Source organism: Pituophis catenifer, unplaced genomic scaffold, assembly GCF_029215685.1.
Source record: "Pituophis catenifer annectens isolate HBS135680 unplaced genomic scaffold, rPitCat1.0.hap2 SCAF_1, whole genome shotgun sequence".
Taxonomy (NCBI): domain Eukaryota; kingdom Metazoa; phylum Chordata; class Lepidosauria; order Squamata; family Colubridae; genus Pituophis; species Pituophis catenifer.
This window is the reverse complement of record NW_027256881.1, coordinates 2,645,854-2,662,848: the sequence shown is the minus strand read 5'-3', so window position 1 is coordinate 2,662,848 and position 16,995 is coordinate 2,645,854. Positions and strand designations below refer to the sequence as shown.

At 42.9% G+C, this 16,995-nt stretch overlaps 1 protein-coding gene across 1 annotated transcript in view; it reads right to left on the bottom strand.

Moving 5' to 3' along the window:
• TBX4 (T-box transcription factor 4) overlaps positions 1-16,995 on the bottom strand; it is a 55,409-nt gene that overhangs the window by 18,608 nt on the left and 19,806 nt on the right. The window contains exons 3-5 of the mRNA XM_070945059.1: positions 6,960-7,079; positions 4,996-5,143; positions 1,807-1,959 (exon numbers count right to left, since the gene is read on the bottom strand). Coding sequence (XP_070801160.1) covers positions 1,807-1,959; positions 4,996-5,143; positions 6,960-7,079 — 421 coding nt within the window. The remainder of the gene's footprint in view (positions 1-1,806; positions 1,960-4,995; positions 5,144-6,959; positions 7,080-16,995) is intronic.

Genomic DNA, 16,995 nt, shown 5'->3' with positions numbered 1-16,995 from the left:
ATTATCAATTAAAAGATATACCATATATTCCAACTGTGCCCTTATCCCCTCCAAAACACCATATATTCTTGAGTAGGTTTATTCCCTTTGCCTTCCACCAACACTGATTTTATAAAATCCCCCCCTATTTCATTATAATTGTTTGCTTTGATCATCCCTTTTTAAAAAATTTAATTTCTGTTCTTTATTTCTGAAGTTTATTAACACCAGCTGTCTGCAATTACTGCAAGTTCGAATCTCACCAGGCTCAAGGTTGACTCAGCCTTCCATCCTTTCTAAGGTTGGTAAAATGAGGACCCAGATTGTGGGGGCAATAAGCTGACTTAAGCTGTATAAATATACAAAAGGATCAAGGCTATTGCTTAACGCATTGTAAACTGCCCTGAGTCTCCGGAGAAGGGTGGCATATAAATCAAATTTAAAAAAAAAAAAAAAAGTTTGCCAAGGTTGAGGAAGACTGGCTTAAAGTGGACTTCTGGCTTGATGGCTGGGCTAAAGGATTCTGGGAGTTGAAGTCCTCCCGTCTTAAAGTCACCAAGATTAAGGACCACTATTCTAGGCAGTGCACAACATTAAAAAGAATAAGAATACTAATAAATAGAACAATTTCTGGAGAATGTTCCCCAATACAGAGAATCCTAGGATTATTCGGCAGTTAATTTTCAACCTTTTGAGAGCAGGTTTGATATCCTCAACATTTTGGGGGAAATAAAACCTAAACAGAATCAGACCAGATTAATAATTGGTTGGGGAAGCTCAGGAGAAAATCCCAACGCTGTAACCTAGTCTGAAATGAATATCAAAACAATGAATGGCAATTATCTCCAGATTGTTGCCAAAAATAGGAGCCTTGGTAGTACAGTGGTTTAAAACACCCTGTTATTAAAACAGCTGCCTGCAATTACTGCAGGTTTGAATCTTACCAGGCTCAAGGTTGACTCAGCCTTCCATCCTTTCTAAGGTAGGTTAAATGAGGACCCAGTTTGTGGGGGCAATAAGCTGACTTTGTATAAATATACAAAAGGATGAAGGCTATTGCTTAACGCTTTGTAAGCCGCCCTGAGTCTCCGGAGAAGGGCGGCATATAAATCAAATTAAAAAAAAAATCCATTTTTCCATGAAGTCACCAAGAACTGAATTTCACGGAGAAATTTAGTTTTGAGTTTATTTATACCCTACTCTAGAGAGAGGGAGGGGGGGAGAGTGGGAGGGAGGGAGGGAGAGAAAGAGAGAGAACAACAGAGAGGGAGGGGGGGGAGAAATTTTTTGCTTTCGTTTAATTTTGTCCCAGTACTATCCCATTAAAAATGCAATGCATAAATAAGATCAGGAGAAACGGCGGGGGGGGGGGGTGGAATATACTGTACTGTCTATGATAAATTTCTGGACTGCACACAGCCTGCACATGTGGAAATAAGCAAGGCAGTTGTGGAAAAAGAAATCTTTATATTTTTGAGAGTGATCATTCACATGAGCTTGCTGGGATGAAGAAGAATTGACCGCTTCAGATTTAATAGACGTTCTAAAAAATCTTACTTTGTTCACTTTTATTTTGCATCATCACATTTATTTTCCTGACAGTGAGAACAATTAATCAGTGGAACAACTTGCCTCCAGAAGTTGTGAATGCTCCAACACTGGAAGTTTTTAAGAAGATGTTGGATAACCATTTGTCTGAAGTGGTGTAGGGTTTCCTGCCTGGGCAGGGGGTTGGACTAGAAGACCTCCAAGGTCCCTTCCAACTCTGTTATTCTATTATTCTATATATCGAATTCACAAAGCAAAAAAAAAGAAATACAGATGTACCTTGTGATTTTGGTAGGATGTCACGGATATAAAAGAGGTTTCTGGGAACACGTGAGTGCAAAAAGCTGTGTTCTTTGACCCAAATGCGTTGTTTTCATCCGCTTTCACAATGTGCAGCCTGGGCTGGTATTTGTGCATGGAATTGAGGATGATCTGTGGGAGGAAAAGGAGAAGGAAAAAAGAGAATTACCAATAAAGCCTCTTCTGCTAAATGTCCCGAAGGTGCTTTTTAAAGAAGCAATTGGACTTTCTTCCTTTTTTTTTCCTTGAAGTCGTTCTGCTGAACTGAGGAAGCTTCTTGGATGGGAAGTGAAACATCTTCAAAGAAAAACAAAGAAAGTCCAGTTGCCTCTTGAAAAAGTACCTTTGAGGCCACCATGACTTGGATGACAGAGAATCTCCGTGGACCCTTCTGCTAAAAGAAATCATTGGAACGCTATGGTGCTAATGCCTCCTACTAAGGCAGCATTTAACATCCAGCTGCCTGCAATTACTGCGAGTTCAATTCTCACCAGGCTCAAGGTCGACTCAGCCTTCCATCCTTTCTAAGGTGGGTAAAATGAGGACCCGGTTTGTGGGGGCAATAAGCTGACTTTGTATAAAAATATACAAAAGTATGAAGGCTGTTGCTTAACGCATTGTAAGCCGCCCTGAGTCTCCGGAGAAGGGCGGCATATAAAAATAAAAAAATAAAACTAATAAATAAATAAATAAATAAAACTTTAAAACCATTGAGTTGGTTGGCTTTGATTTCGAAGAGGTGATTGTGTTGCTCTGGGATTGGTGCAGCCCTGAAATCCAGTTGAGTCTAGTGGTAAAGGCACCAAGCTAGAAGCCAGGAGACAATGAGTTCTAGTCCTGCCTCGGACACAAAAGCTGGCTGGGTAACTTTGGGCCAATCACCAGGAGACGGTGAGTTCTAGTCCTACCTTAGGTATGAAAGCTGGCTGGCTGACTTTGGACCAATCACCAGGAGACGGTGAGTTCTAGTCCTATCTTAGATATGAAAGCTGGCTGGCTGACTTTGGGCCAATCACCAGGAGACGGTGAGTTCTAGTCCTATCTTAGATATGAGAGCTGGCTAGCTGACTTTGGGCCAATCACCAGGAGACTGTGAGTTCTAGTCCTATCTTAGATATGAGAGCTGGCTGGCTGACTTTGGGCCAATCACCAGGAGACGGTGAGTTCTAGTCCTATCTTAGATATGAAAGATGGCTAGGTGACTTTGCGCCAATCACCAGGAGACGGTGAGTTCTAGTCCTATCTTAGATATGAAAGCTGGCTGGCTGACTTTGGGCCAATCACCAGGAGACGGTGAGTTCTAGTCCTATCTTAGATATGAGAGCTGGCTGGCTGACTTTGGGCCAATCACCAGGAGACGGTGAATTCTAGTCCTACCTTAGATATGAGAGCTGGCTGGCTGACTTTGGGCCAATCACCAGGAGATGGTGAATTCTAGTCCTACCTTAGATATGAAAGCTGGCTGGGTGACTTTGCGCCAATCACCAGGAGACGGTGAGTTCTAGTCCTATCTTAGATATGAAAGATGGCTGGGTGACTTTGCACCAATCACGAAGAGACTGCAAGTTCTAGTCCCACCTTAGGCAGGAGGATGATCTACCAACTTGGTCCTTAAATGATGCATCCATTATTACTGTAACCCAGGGGTGTCAAACTCGATTTCATTGAGGGCCGCATCAGGGTTGTTTGACCTTGGGGGACCAGGGTGGGCATGGCCAGTTCGATGTCACTTGTGTTGGGGGGGGGTTCTTGTGGTGGCCTGAGCGCTCTGTCAGTGAAAACAGGTTTCCGAGCTCCATTTTCAGCTGTGACGGCCTCCTGCAACCGTCTGTCAGCGAAAACAGAGTTGAGAGTGCTGCCCACGGCCTTCGCAAGTTCCATTTTCGGCTGCGGTGGCCTGGGCGGCCATGGACCCCCCACTTTCTTTTGAAATCTGGTTCCAATGTATAACCTTACCCACCGAAGCCACTGCATCCTATACCTTCCAAAATGCAGTTTTTATTGATGACATTTTCCAGATGAAGTCTCACCCTCTCCCCTCTTTGTGGGAGAATGGAAAGCTAGGATTTTCTGAGCCTCGCGTGAGGGTTACTTTTAACTCTTTTGCTGCAGCTCGAGATTTGACCAAAAAGAAAGAAAGAAAAGTGTGCAGCACTTAAAACATCTTCTATCTTCTCCTATTTGGTACCCAAAGGGCCTTCATCAAGGGGAACCTTACTGGGTTTTATAAATATCTCCAAAAGAATTAATCGGCAGAATTAATTTGATTAGTTAAAGTAGGGGATTGGAGGCTAAAACATATGAAGAACGGTTGCAGGAATTGGGTATGTCTAGTTTAATGAAAAGAAGGACCAGGGGAGACATGATAGCAGTCTTCCAGTATCTCAGGGGCTGCCCCAAAGAAGAGGGAGTCAAGCTATTCTCCAAAGCACCTGAGGGCAGGACAAGAAGCAACGGATGGAAACTAATCAAAGAGAGAAGCAACTTAGAACTAAGGAGGAATTTCCTGACAGTGAGAACAATTAATCAGTGGAACAACTTGCCACCAGAAGTTGTGAATGCTCCAACAGTGGAAGTTTTAAAGAAGAGATTGGACAACCATTTGTCTGAAGTAGAGTAAGGTTTCCTGTTTGAGCAGGGGATTGGACTTGATGATCTCCAAGATCCCTTCCAGCTCTATGCTGATTGATAGCAGAGTTCCAATATTTGAGGGGCTGCCCCAGAAAGGGGGGGGGGTGTCAAGCTATTTTCCAAAGCACCCGAAGGCCAGATAAGGAACAATAGATGGAAACTGATCAAGAAAAGATTCAACCTGGAAATAAGGAGGAATTTTCTGACCGTGAGAGCAATCAAGCGATGGAACAGAAGTTGCCTTCAGAAGTTGTGGGAGCTTCATCACTGGAGGCTTTCAAGAAGAGACTGGACTGCCATCTGTCAGAAATGGTGTAGGGCCTACTGGGCAGGGGGTCAGACTAGATGACCTTTAAAGCCCCTTCCAGCTCTGTTAATCTGTAAATCTCTAAATTTGCATGGCGGAAATGATATCATTTTTGCAGGGACATTATTACCAGGTAGGTGACATCCTTGGTAGTTTCCTCTAGTCACGGGTGATCAGATGGCAGTGTTTATAGAGTGAGGCTAGGAGAAACGTTAGGAAATTTCTCTTACGTGTCCGAAGGGATCTAAGTGGTTGTTGGTGAGTTTTAGCTTCTGGAAAGACACAAGTTGACGCATCCAATGAGTTCCAGTAGCTGGAGAGTCAGGGTGAACATATAACCGTCCGGGCATCGCAGGTTCAGCTTTTCCTGCCACCATCCTATGTTCAAAACGATACAAGAACTTAAATTAATACATGTAATAACAGCTGCAAGGATTGTTTATGCACAAAATTGGAAATTTTGGAAATACCTTTGGAAGAAGAAGTAATAAAAAAAATCTTAGATTATGTAGAAATGAATAGATTAACTCTGATGATTAAAGATAGAGAAGACTCAGAATATTTTAAAATATGGAATGATTTTCATTATTGGTTGGAGAAGAGATATAATTGATATTGATATTGTGGACTGGATAAGGATCAAGATAGAAGTAATGACACCTATACAGAAAAAGAAAGAACTTTGGAAGATAACACCGAGATGTCACAGAGAAGAGACAACTGATGTATTAAATGTTTGTTTGTCTAAAAAATAAAAAACTTTTTAAAAAAACACAAGAACTTAAATTAAATTAAAGCACAGGGTTGGACTAGAAGACCTCTAAGGTCCCTTCCAAACTCTGTTATTCTATATTCCATAAATTTCCCAGCCTCTCTTTATCAATTCAGCAAGGCGGCTAGCTAGCTAACCTCGACAAAAGTCCAGCTTCCTTTTTTTTTCGTACAAAACTTTCATACGGAGCAACATTTCCCCCAAAATAGTCCCCGACTTACAACCATTCATTCAAAGTTACAACGGCACTGGGGAAAAAACCCCGACTTATGACCATTTTTAAGGCTGTTGCAGCATTCCCACGGTCACATGGTCAAAATCCAGACACTTGGCAACTGACTCATACTTACAACAATTGCAGTGTTCCGGGATCCCGTGATCCAGTTTGCGACTTTCAGACAAGCAAAGTCAATGGGGAAACCAGATTCACTTAACAACCAGGGTTACTAACAACTGCAGTGATTCACTTAACAACTGTGGCAGGAATGATCATAAAGTGAGGCAAAGCTCACTTAACAACAAGTCTCGCTGAGCAGTTGAGTTCAGTTGTGGCCGTAAGTCGAGGACTTGCCTTTACAACTTTTACAAAACACAATTGGGTCCAGAATTTCTGTTGCTTAAGGGAGTTGTGTCAATTTTGCAACCTTTCCTGCCACGATTGTTAAGCAGATCACTGCAGTTGTTAAGTGAATGGCATGGTCGTTAAGTGAATCCAGCTTCCCCGGTCAGTACAGGCAGTCCTCAACTTACAACCATTCATTTAGTGAACGTTCAAAGTTACGACGATACTGGGAAATGTGACTTGTGACCGTTTTTCACACTTACGACCTTTATAGCAGCCCCACGATGAAAAACTCAGATGCTTGGCAACTGGTTCATACTTATGACCGCTGCTGTGTCCCAAGGCCATGTGATCCCCTTTTGCAACTTTTTGATAAGCGAAATCAATGGGGAAGCCGGATTCACTTAACAACCGTGGCACGAAAGGTCGTAAAATGGGACAAAGCTCACTTAAGAAATGTCTCACTTCACAACAGAAATGTTGGGCTCAATTGTGGTCGTAAGTCGAGGACTACCTGTAGTCGGCTGGGAAGGCTGCAAATGGTGACCACACCACATGACCTTTGGAGCCTGCAGTGGCCGTCAATTCCTGCCGGTTGGCAAATGCCCGAATTTTCATCAGGTGACTATGAGGATGCTGACAGTCGTAAGTGCAAGATGCGGACATTAGTCGGGTATTTTTGTTTTCAGTGCAAGAGTAATTCAGTCCTACCTTACAGGGTTGTTGTTGTGGAGGAAATAGGAAGAGGGAGGAGTATTGCGTGTGTTCACTGTTTTGAGTTATTCATAAAAAAGTAATAAAGGTGGGATTAAAAAAAATAAAGAAGCAAATCAATAAATCACCGTGCGTTGATCACGTACCACTTGTTGTCGCAGAATTTGTATCGATGATCGTCTGCCGGGACAATATCGATCAGCAAGATGTACTTCGTCTTGGGATTCATCCCAGTTACCTTCACTTTGTAGCTTGGAAACATCCTCCTTATGGAAAAGATGAAAGAAAGGAGAAGAAAGAGGGGGAGACAGAAATGGAGAGGAGGAGGGGGACAGGAGGTGGAGGAGGAGGAGATGGGGATGGAAGAGGAGAGGGAGGAGGAGGAGGGAGGAAAGAGGGAGGAAATGGGGAAGAAGGAGTGGGAAGGGGGAAGAGGCAGAGGAGGAAGAAGGAGAAGGGAAAAGAGTAAGAGTAAGAGATGAGGATGGAGGAGGAGGAGGAGAGGGAGAAGAGGAGAAGAGGAAGGAGGAGGTGATGAGGATGTGAATAGGGAGGAGGGAAGAGAAAGGAGAAAGAGGAGGAGGAGGAGGAGAAGAAGAAGAAACAGATGAAGAAAAGAAGAAAAAGTAAAAGAAAAGCAAAAGAAAAGAAGAAAAAGATGATGAAGAAGAAACAGATGAAGAAAAGAAAAAAGAAAAAGAAAAGCAAAGGAAAAGAAGAAACAGATGAAGAAAAGAAGAAAAAGAAAAAGAAAAAAAATGAAGAAGAAGAAACAGATGAAGAAGAAAATAAAAAAAGAAAAGAAAAGAAAAAAAGTGAAGAAGAAAAGAAGTAAAAGAAGAAACAGATGAAGAAGAAAAGAAAAAGAAAAGAAGAAAAAGATGAAGAAAAGAATAAAAGATAGTAGAAGAAACATGAAGAAAAGAAGAAAAAGTAAAAGAAAAGAAAAAGAAAAAAGAAAAAGATGATGAAGAAACAGATGAAGAAAAGAAGAAAAAGCAAAAGAAAAGAAGAAAAAGAAGAAGAAAAAAGAAAAAGAAGAAACAGATGAAGAAGAAAAGAAGAAAAAGTAAAAGTAAAAGAAAAGAAAAAAGGTGAAGAAGAAAAGAAGTAAAAGAAGAAGAAACAGATGAAGAAGAAAAGAAGAAAAAGAAGAAAAGAAGAAAAAGTTGAAGAAAAGAAGGTAGAAGAAGAAACAGATGAAGAAGAGAAGAAAAAGTAAAAGAAAAGCAAAAGAAAAGAAGAAAAAGATGAAGGAGAAGAAACAGATGAAGAAAAAAAGAAGAAAAAGTAAAAGAAAAGAAGAAACAGATGAAGAAGAAAAGAAAAAGTAAAAGAAAGGCAAAAGAGAAGAAGAAGAAGAAGAAGAAGAAGAAGAAGAAGAAGAAGAAGAAAAGAAGAAGAAGAAGAAGAAGAAGAAGAAGAAGAAGAAGAAGAAGAAGAAGAAGAAGAAGAAGAAGAAGAAGAAGAAGAATCAACATTAGACACGTTGAAAAACAAACCGGGTTATAGACCAACTTTTTGTGACTTCATACCGATGATCATTCCCAGAATTTTTTGCATCATCAATTTTTATATCAACTACTAGGAAGTAAAGATGCCCATTGGGGCAGGAAGTCAAAAAACTCCTGCAACTGAAGCCACACACCCCTTTTTCAGTGCAATGCACATGTGACACACATTAAAGAGCAGTAGGGCTTTGATTATACAATTATGGTCACCGTTTTACCCTTTCTCTCCACCCCGCATTCCCCCCCCCCGCCTAATATAATTTATATAATATATAATTTCTTTTGGACTAACAATCAGCCTGAAAAAAACACAAGTCCTGGATCAGGACGTGGATTCACCTCCCTGTATTACAATCTCTGCACAAGAACTGGAGGCCATCCATGACTTTGTGTACCTCAACTCAACTATCTCTGATACTCTCTCTTTAAATACTGAGCTGGATAAATGTATTGGTAAAGCGGTTATTTTCCAGACTTACAAAGAGAACTTGGCTTAATAAGAAGCTGACGGAACATACAAAGATCCAGGTCTATAGAGTCTGTGTCCTGAGGACACTCTTGTACTGCAGTGAGTCTTGGACCCTCTACGCACGGCAGGAGAGAAAGTTGAACACCTTTCATATCCGACGAATTCTTGGCATCACCTGGCAGGACGAAGTTCCAAATAGCGCAGTCTTGGAACGTGCTGGAATTTCTAGCATGTATACACTATTGAAACTGCGACGTCTACGCTGGCTTGGGCATGTCGTGAGAATGGCCAATGGTCGGATTCCGAAAGATCTCCTGGATGGAGAATTAGTGCAGGGAAAGCGTCTCAGAGGGTGTTCTGTCCCCGTACCATGCACACACCCAACCAGCCAGCCAGCCGAGGGTTAAATAAACTCTTCAAACACACAACGTCAGTGATAAGGAACTTGGCAGCAACTCCGTGGCTGCCTGCCAAGAGCTTTTACTCCGATAACACAGACAAAAATACACACAGTTTGAATAGTCCAGTTTGTAATTAAATCCACGGCAAATAGGTGTACTCGAAGGTGCAAGTGCCTCACCAGAGATTAGCTTTGTCCGTCACAGAATCCGAATGGCCACCACACTCCCTTTTATAGCCTGTGGGGTGTGGTCCAGTGACTCAGCTTAATTTCTGGCACACCTCCTTTTCTGCGGCTCACGCTTGTCTCTCCGACGCTGGCGTGGGTCCAACCACAATGTTTCTTCGTCACTATCCGACGGCTCGGAAACACCTGTCTCCTGGCCAATCTCTTCTCCTTCGGGAGACACCTGAGGCATTGCCAGAGAGGAGGGTCCTGGAGAGGGAGGCCTGGCCGTCTCCTCTCCTTCATGTTCGGAGCCTTCTTCCTCCGATAAGATAGGCTCGGAGGACGGAGCCACAACAGAGGGAGACCACAGCTGCAATATAAGGATATCTGCAAGAGGGACCTAAAGGCCCTGGGAATGGACATTAACAACTGGGAAACCTTGACCTCCGATCGTTCAGCTTGGAGGCTAAAGACGCAGCATGGCCTTCTCCAATTCGAAGAGACACTTGTTCGGCAGGCCGAGGCAAAAAGGCAGTCCCGGAACCAGCGAAATATGGAGGCTGGGCAGGGGACAGAATGTATCTGCCCTCAGTGTGGAAGGGATGGCCACTCTCGAATTGGCCTTTTTAGTCACACTAGATGCTGTTTTAGGACCTCTTTCCAGAGCACGATACCAGAGTCTTTTGAGACTGAAGGATGCCAATGTGTAATAATTTCTTTTATATTCCCCCTTGCAGAATAGAGAGATTGGAGAGGAAGGGATTTTTAAGAGAGTAAGCAGGCCCACATTGGATTGTGGATTACTGCAATGAACTTTATATGGCACCGCCCTTGAAGACCTCTTGGAAGTTACAACTGGTCCAGAACATAGCAGAATGCATGATATTGGGTGCCATGTTATACCTTTGTTGTATGAGCGGCTTCCAGGTTTCTTTCAGGCGCAATTCAAAGTACTGGATATCACCTTTAAAGCCCTACAAAGCAGGGGATCAGGATACTTAGGGACATCTTTCCCTAAAAATATATATCCGTCTCACTAGATATGATGTGCTAGGCATGTTCCAGATCCCCTCTCTGAAATCTTGCCACCTAGTGAGCTCTCAGAAGCATGCCTTTTACATGGCTGTCCCTACCTTGTGCAACCCCCCCCCCCCCCCGGTGATTTGACGAGCCCTTACCTTTCTACCTTTTTAGAAGGCCATTAAGACCTGGCTTTTTACCGAGAATCTGGGATTGCATGGGTAAAAAACCGGAAGGAGGGTAGCTGAGCCCACTGTGGGAGACAATTACAGCACAGGGTTTCTTTAATTGTTAATATTGCTTATGTATTGGTTTTTGAGTTGTTGTAAGCTGCCCAGAGTTGCTTTAGATGGGTGGCCATATAAATCTTATATCTATATCTATATCTATATCTATATCTATATCTATCTTTTTTTTTTAAATTTGATTTATATGCCGCCCTTCTCCGGAGACTCAGGGCGGCTTACAATGCATTAAGCAATAGCCTTCATACTTTTTTATATTTATACAAAGTCAGCTTATTGCCCCCACAAACTGGGTCCTCATTTAACCTACCTTAGAAAGGATGGAAGGCTGAGTCAACCTTGAGCCTGATGAGATTCGAACTTACAGTAATTGCAGACAGCTGGTATTAATCACAATGCTTTTAGTCTGCTGAGCTACCAGCCCTATCTATCTGTATATAAATATTATATATATATATAAATATATATATATTCTGAGGTTTTCGTTGGTATTTGTATGTAGGTCTTTGGTTATTCGGGTTTTCTCCCACTTAAAATTGGAAGTGTCTTGGCGATGTTTCAACGAAGTCTCATTCGTCATCTTCAGGCTGGTGTTTTCGGCTTCGTGCTTCTAGAAACATATATATATGTTTTTCTTTCTTTTTCGTAGGTTTTATGTGTATTTCTCTCTAGCCAGGTTCCACCTATGTAAACCAAGATATTATGCAGCCCTAGTTCTAGTGAACTAGTGAATTGTGATTTCACTGAACTAGGGCTGCATAATATCTTGGTTTACGTAGGTGGAACCTGGCTAGAGAGAATACACACACACACACACACACACACACACACATATATATATATATTTCAAATCAAATCAAATTAAATCAAATCAAAAATATATAAACAAACAAACAAACAAATAAATAAATACATCAGGCTGTATCAGGGGTAGGAGTCAGCCGGTTCGTACCACTTCAAGCAAACTGGTAGTCGGCATTATGCTGTCCTATTTTGCTGTGTTAAATAGGACACGCGGTAAGCACGCTTACATTTTTGCGGCAAACTGGTTGTTAAATTATGTGAAGCCCACCTCTGGGCTGTGTGCTCGGGGCTGCTGGCACCAAAGCAGTTCTTTCGATATTCCCCGTTATGTGCCTGCTTACTCTCTTGCAATCCCTTTCTCTCGGATGAATACAAACATTAATTCTCTTCTTGTTCATTATCCCAGTGTTGGGGTGATCATTCCAAAGGACGTAAGAACTGGAACAAAGAAAGCCACAATCGCAAAATGACGGAATTCCTCACTCAGCAAACGCTTCGCCTAACCACAGAGATGGCAGTCCCAATTGTTGTCACTAAATGAGGATAATCGGTACGTTTCCAAGACTTTCCTATGTGATTCATTTCTTCCCACAGGGAGAACCATAAAAAAGGGTTTTCCTTTGATTTCTATTCATAGCTTCGAGACCCATTAGATTTTGTTGTTCAGTCAGTAAGTCACGTCCGACTCCAAAGCACTTGAAGGCCAGACAAGGAATAATGGATGGACACTGAATCAAGGAGAGGAAATAAGGAGAAAGTTTCTTGACAGTGAGAATCATCAACCAATGGAAGAGAAGTTGCCTTCAGAAGTTGTGGGAGAGACCCATTAGATTTTGTTGTTCAGTCGGTAAGTCACGTCCGACTCTTCGCAACCCCATGGATCATAGTATGCCAGGCCCTCCTGTCTCAGTTTGTCCAAATTCATGTTTGTTGTGTTGATGACTCCATCTAACCATCTCATCCTCTGCCGTCCCTTTCTCCTTCTGCCTTCCGTCTTTCCCAACATCAGGGTCTTCTCCATTGAGTCCTCTCTTCTCATTAGGTGGCCAAAGTATCTGAATTTCAGCTTCAGGATCTGTCCTTCCAAAGAACAGCCAGGGTGGATTTTCTTTAGGAACGACCGATTATTAAACCATTAGACACGCAACTGCAAAAATACACTTCCATATTTCAATTTTTGCATGCAGTTTGAGATCTTTGCCCTTCAAGATCAAGGGAGGTACTAATGCCACTCTATAAAGCCTTAGAAAGACCACACCTAGAGTACTGCATCGAGTTTCGGTCATCACACTATAAAAAAGATGTTGAGACTCTAGAAAGAGTGCAACCAGGATGATTAGGGGACTTAAAATTAGAATTTTTACTACCGGTTCTCCGAACTACTCAAAATTTCTGCTACCGAGAGAGAAAACATGGAACAGATGGTATGATTGGCTGGAAAAGGAATCTAAAATTAATGGATAGTGTATAACAAAAGAGAAGATATTATAATGAAATGTTATATTTAATGTGTAACAGGTATGTATATAAAATGTATTGATTATATGAATAAGCATGTAACAAACAATATATTGTATGTATATAGTTGGCTGAAATATAAATTGGATATTACTAAAAATGCTGGTATTGGAAAGCTGTAAAAGTGTAACTAAGATTTAAAAGATGTAAACGTTGAATAAAAACGATTTTTTAAAAAAATTCTGCTACCGGTTCTCCAGAACTGGTTAGAACCTGCTGAATACCACCTCTGGACTGGACGCTAAAACATACAATGAACAGTTGCAGGAACTGGGCATAGCTAGTGTAGGGAAGAGAAGGAACAGGGAGACATGACAGCATCTTCTAATATTTGAGGGGCTGGCACAGAGAGAAGGGGGTCAAGCTATTCTCCAAGGCACCTGGAGGCCAGACAAGGAATAATGGATGGAAACTGGACAAGGAAAGATTCAACCTGGAAATAAGGAGAAGTTTTCTGATAGTGAGAACAATCAATCCATGGAACAGAAGTTGCCTTCGGAAGTTGCAGGAGCTTCATCACTGGAAGCTCTCAAGAGGAGACTGAACTGCCATCTGTCAGAAGTGGTGTAGGGTCTCCTGCTTGGGCGGGGGGGTGGACTAGATGACCTATAAGGTCCCTTCCAACTCTGTTAAATCTGTAAATCTCCCCCCCTCCCTCCCGAAAAGAGGCAGAATAGAAAAAAAAGTGGAGAAAAGACAATACAGTACTTAATTTTTAAGGTCAAGATTTCTTCGCCTTTGCCGTTTTTGTTATTTTTTTAAACTAAGCTTTAGGAAACTCTTCTAAAATCAGGCACACATAGACAGGCCAGACACAAAGTGTGTTCAGAACAATTATAAACAGAGCGCTGGACGATTGCACAAGGATATTTATGAGAGCCCCGTTACAACAGCTTCCTCTCTCTTTTACCCACCCGGCCCTATCCAAACCCTCAGACATCTAAGCTACTAAAGGAGCCAAGATTTGAAATATTCTAAATGTTAAGTGCTTTTTAATGGCATTTAAAATTAAGCTTCGGCATATGGACTTCATACAGAAGAGACAAGTTGGAGTTAATAATGTTCTGTAGAAGAGGGCTGTAAAATAAATAGTGCGAGCCGAAGTCCGACCGTAATATATACAACTGAAATTCTTTGCTGGAGAACAAATGAAAAACTTGCATCTCCTCCGAGGTGCCATTTAAGCTGCAAGCTGTGCCCGTAACAGCTCTGAATAACATTGGGTGCCACAAATCAGAATGGGTCGACCGGCTAGAGGCACCTGCCAATTTTCACCTCCTTTTCCAGGGGGGAAAAAGGCATCGTGGAGGGCTCCCCATCTCCCTGCCCCACCCCCTCCACCCCCCCAGTTTTCAGCTGCAGTCTCTCCATGGCCATTTCAGCATCCTGAGAGTCTGATGCATTTTTAGGCACCCCAAGCAACAGGATGGGGGGAGTCAGCATTTTCATTTTATTACTAAATACGTATCTTCAGCTTCTTGGCATGGCTGGGAGTTGCATCCCAAAACTTGGGAGGGAGGGAGGGAGGGGAAGAAAGGGGGAAGGGGGAAGGAAGAAAAAGGAAGAGGGGAAGGGGAAGGGGGAGAGAAGAAGAGGAAGAGGGAGGGAGAGAAAAAGGGGAAAGGGAAGGGGAAAGAGGAAGGGGGAGAGAAGAAGAGGAAGAGGGAGGGAGAGAAAAAGGGGAAAGGGAAGAGGAAAAGGGAAGGGGGAGAGAAGAAGAGGAAGAGGGAGGGAGAGAGAGGGGGGAAGGAGAAGAGGGAGAGAAAAGGGGGAAGGGGAAGAAGAAGGAAGAGTGGGAGAGAAAAAGGGGTAGGGGAAGGGGAAAGGGGAAGGGAGAAAGGAAGGGGAAGGGGGAGAGAGGAAGAGGAAGAGGGAGGGAGAGAGGAAGGAAGAGGGGGAAGGGGCAGAGAAAAAGGGGAAGAGAAAGGAAGGGGGAGGGAGGGAGAGGGGGAGAGAAGAAGGGAAGAGGAAGGAAGAGGGGAAGGGGAAGAGAGAGATGGAGGGGAAGGGAGAGAGGAATAAATCCTCCCTCCCTCTTTCCTTCCTTCCTTCCTTCTTCCTTCCTTCCTCCCTCCCTCCCTCCTTCCCTCCTTCTTTCCTTCCTCCCTTCCTTCCTCCTTCCTTCCTTCCTTCCTCCCTCCCTCCCTCCTTCTTTCCTTCCTTCCTTCCTTCCTTCCTCCCTCCCTCCCTCCTTCCCTTCCCTTCCCTTCCCTTCCCTTCCCTACCCTTCCCAAGCAATAGCACTTAGACTTATATACCTCTTCATAGTGCTTTTACAGCCCTCTCTAAGCGGTTTACAGAGTCAGCCTCTTACCCCCAACAATCTGGTTCCTCATTTTACCCACCTCAAAAGGATGGAAGGCTGAGTCAACTTGGAGCCATGAGTATCAAATTCCAGACTGTGGGCAGAGTTAGCCTGCAATACTGCATTCTAACCGCTGCACAACCACGGTTCTTATGACATATGACCATTTCAAAGCGCTCCATGGCATAGGACCCGGGTACCTCCGAGACCGACTTCTGCCACCAATAGCCTCCCACCGACCAGTCCGTTCCCACAGAGAGGGTCTCCTCAGGGTGCCATCCGCCAAGTTATGTTGGCTGGCGACACCCAGGGGGAGGGCCTTCTCTGTGGGAGCCCCAGCCCTGTGGAATGAACTGCCCCCGGAAATGCATAAGATCTCCGACCTCCGGGTGTTCCGCTGCGCACTGAAGACCCTGTTGTTCCGCCAGGCAGGGCTGTCAATATAATAATTTTAAATTAAACATTAAAATTAAATTTTAATCTAAACAAATCTGATATATCAATACAGTTTTAACTTCAAATTTAATTTTAACTCATTATCTCTGTATCTATATCTCATCAATATCCAAATAGTTATTAACAATATTCTAGTCTCTTATTCTCTTATTCTCTTATTCTAATTATATACCTTACAATTTCATCACCAAGATTATCAAGTTCAATTTCAATACAACTCCATCTTGTTAAAATTTATAAAACACAATTTTATCGACATCTTAATTATTTGATCCTTCTTATCAAATCAAAATATCTTGAACTTTCCAATTTAATATCCCACATATTACACAGTTTTATCACAAGAACATATTGATTATTCTTCTCCAAATTATCAACTCTTTTGAGATTATTCCCAATATTATCTCCTCCCAATCTCCCAACATTATTGGCTGACTTCCAGCATATTTTATTTGGCTAATTTCTAGCATAATCTCCTCCAGAACTCCTTCCATCGTTTGTATAGAACCTGGTAGTAAAACCGATGGGAGGCTCCGCCCACTGACCCGAAGTGATCTGTGCATGCACAGAAGCTTCTGCGCATGCGCAGAAGAGCGCACACGGGCACGATGTGAACCGGTAGTAAAGGTAAGTAGAGCCCACCCCTGCCCCAACACAAGTGATGTCATGCTGTCCACGCCCACCCAATCCACGCCCACCCTGGCCCTCCGAGGTCAAAGACAACCCCAATAGTTTGACACAATATTGTGTCAAACCCAATAGTTTGACCCAATGTTGTGTCAAACACAACACCAAGAGCCTTGGTGGCACAGCAGATTAAAGTGGTGTTAAGTGACACCAGCTGCCTGCAATTACTGCAAGTTCAAATCTCACCAGGCTCAAGGTTGACTCAGCCTTCCATCCTTCCGAGGTAGGTAAAATGAGGACCCGGTTTGTGGGGGCAATAAGCTGACTTTGTATAAAAAAGAACACCAAAAGCCAAAAGCCCTACTAAGGAGGTATATACAAAAGTATGAAGGCTATTGCTTAACGCATTGTAAGCCGCCCTGAGTCTCCGGAGAAGGGCGGCATATAAATCGAACCAATAAATAAATAAATATGGCCCTCCATGAAATCGAGTTTGACATCTCTGCCCTACACCATCAGATGGCAGTCCAGTCTCTTCTTGAAAGCCTCCAATGATGAAGCTCCCACAACTTCTGAAGGCAACTTCTGTTCCATGGGTTGATTGTTTTCCTTTCTTTTTTTAATTTGATTTATATGCCGCCCTTCTCCGGAGACTCAGG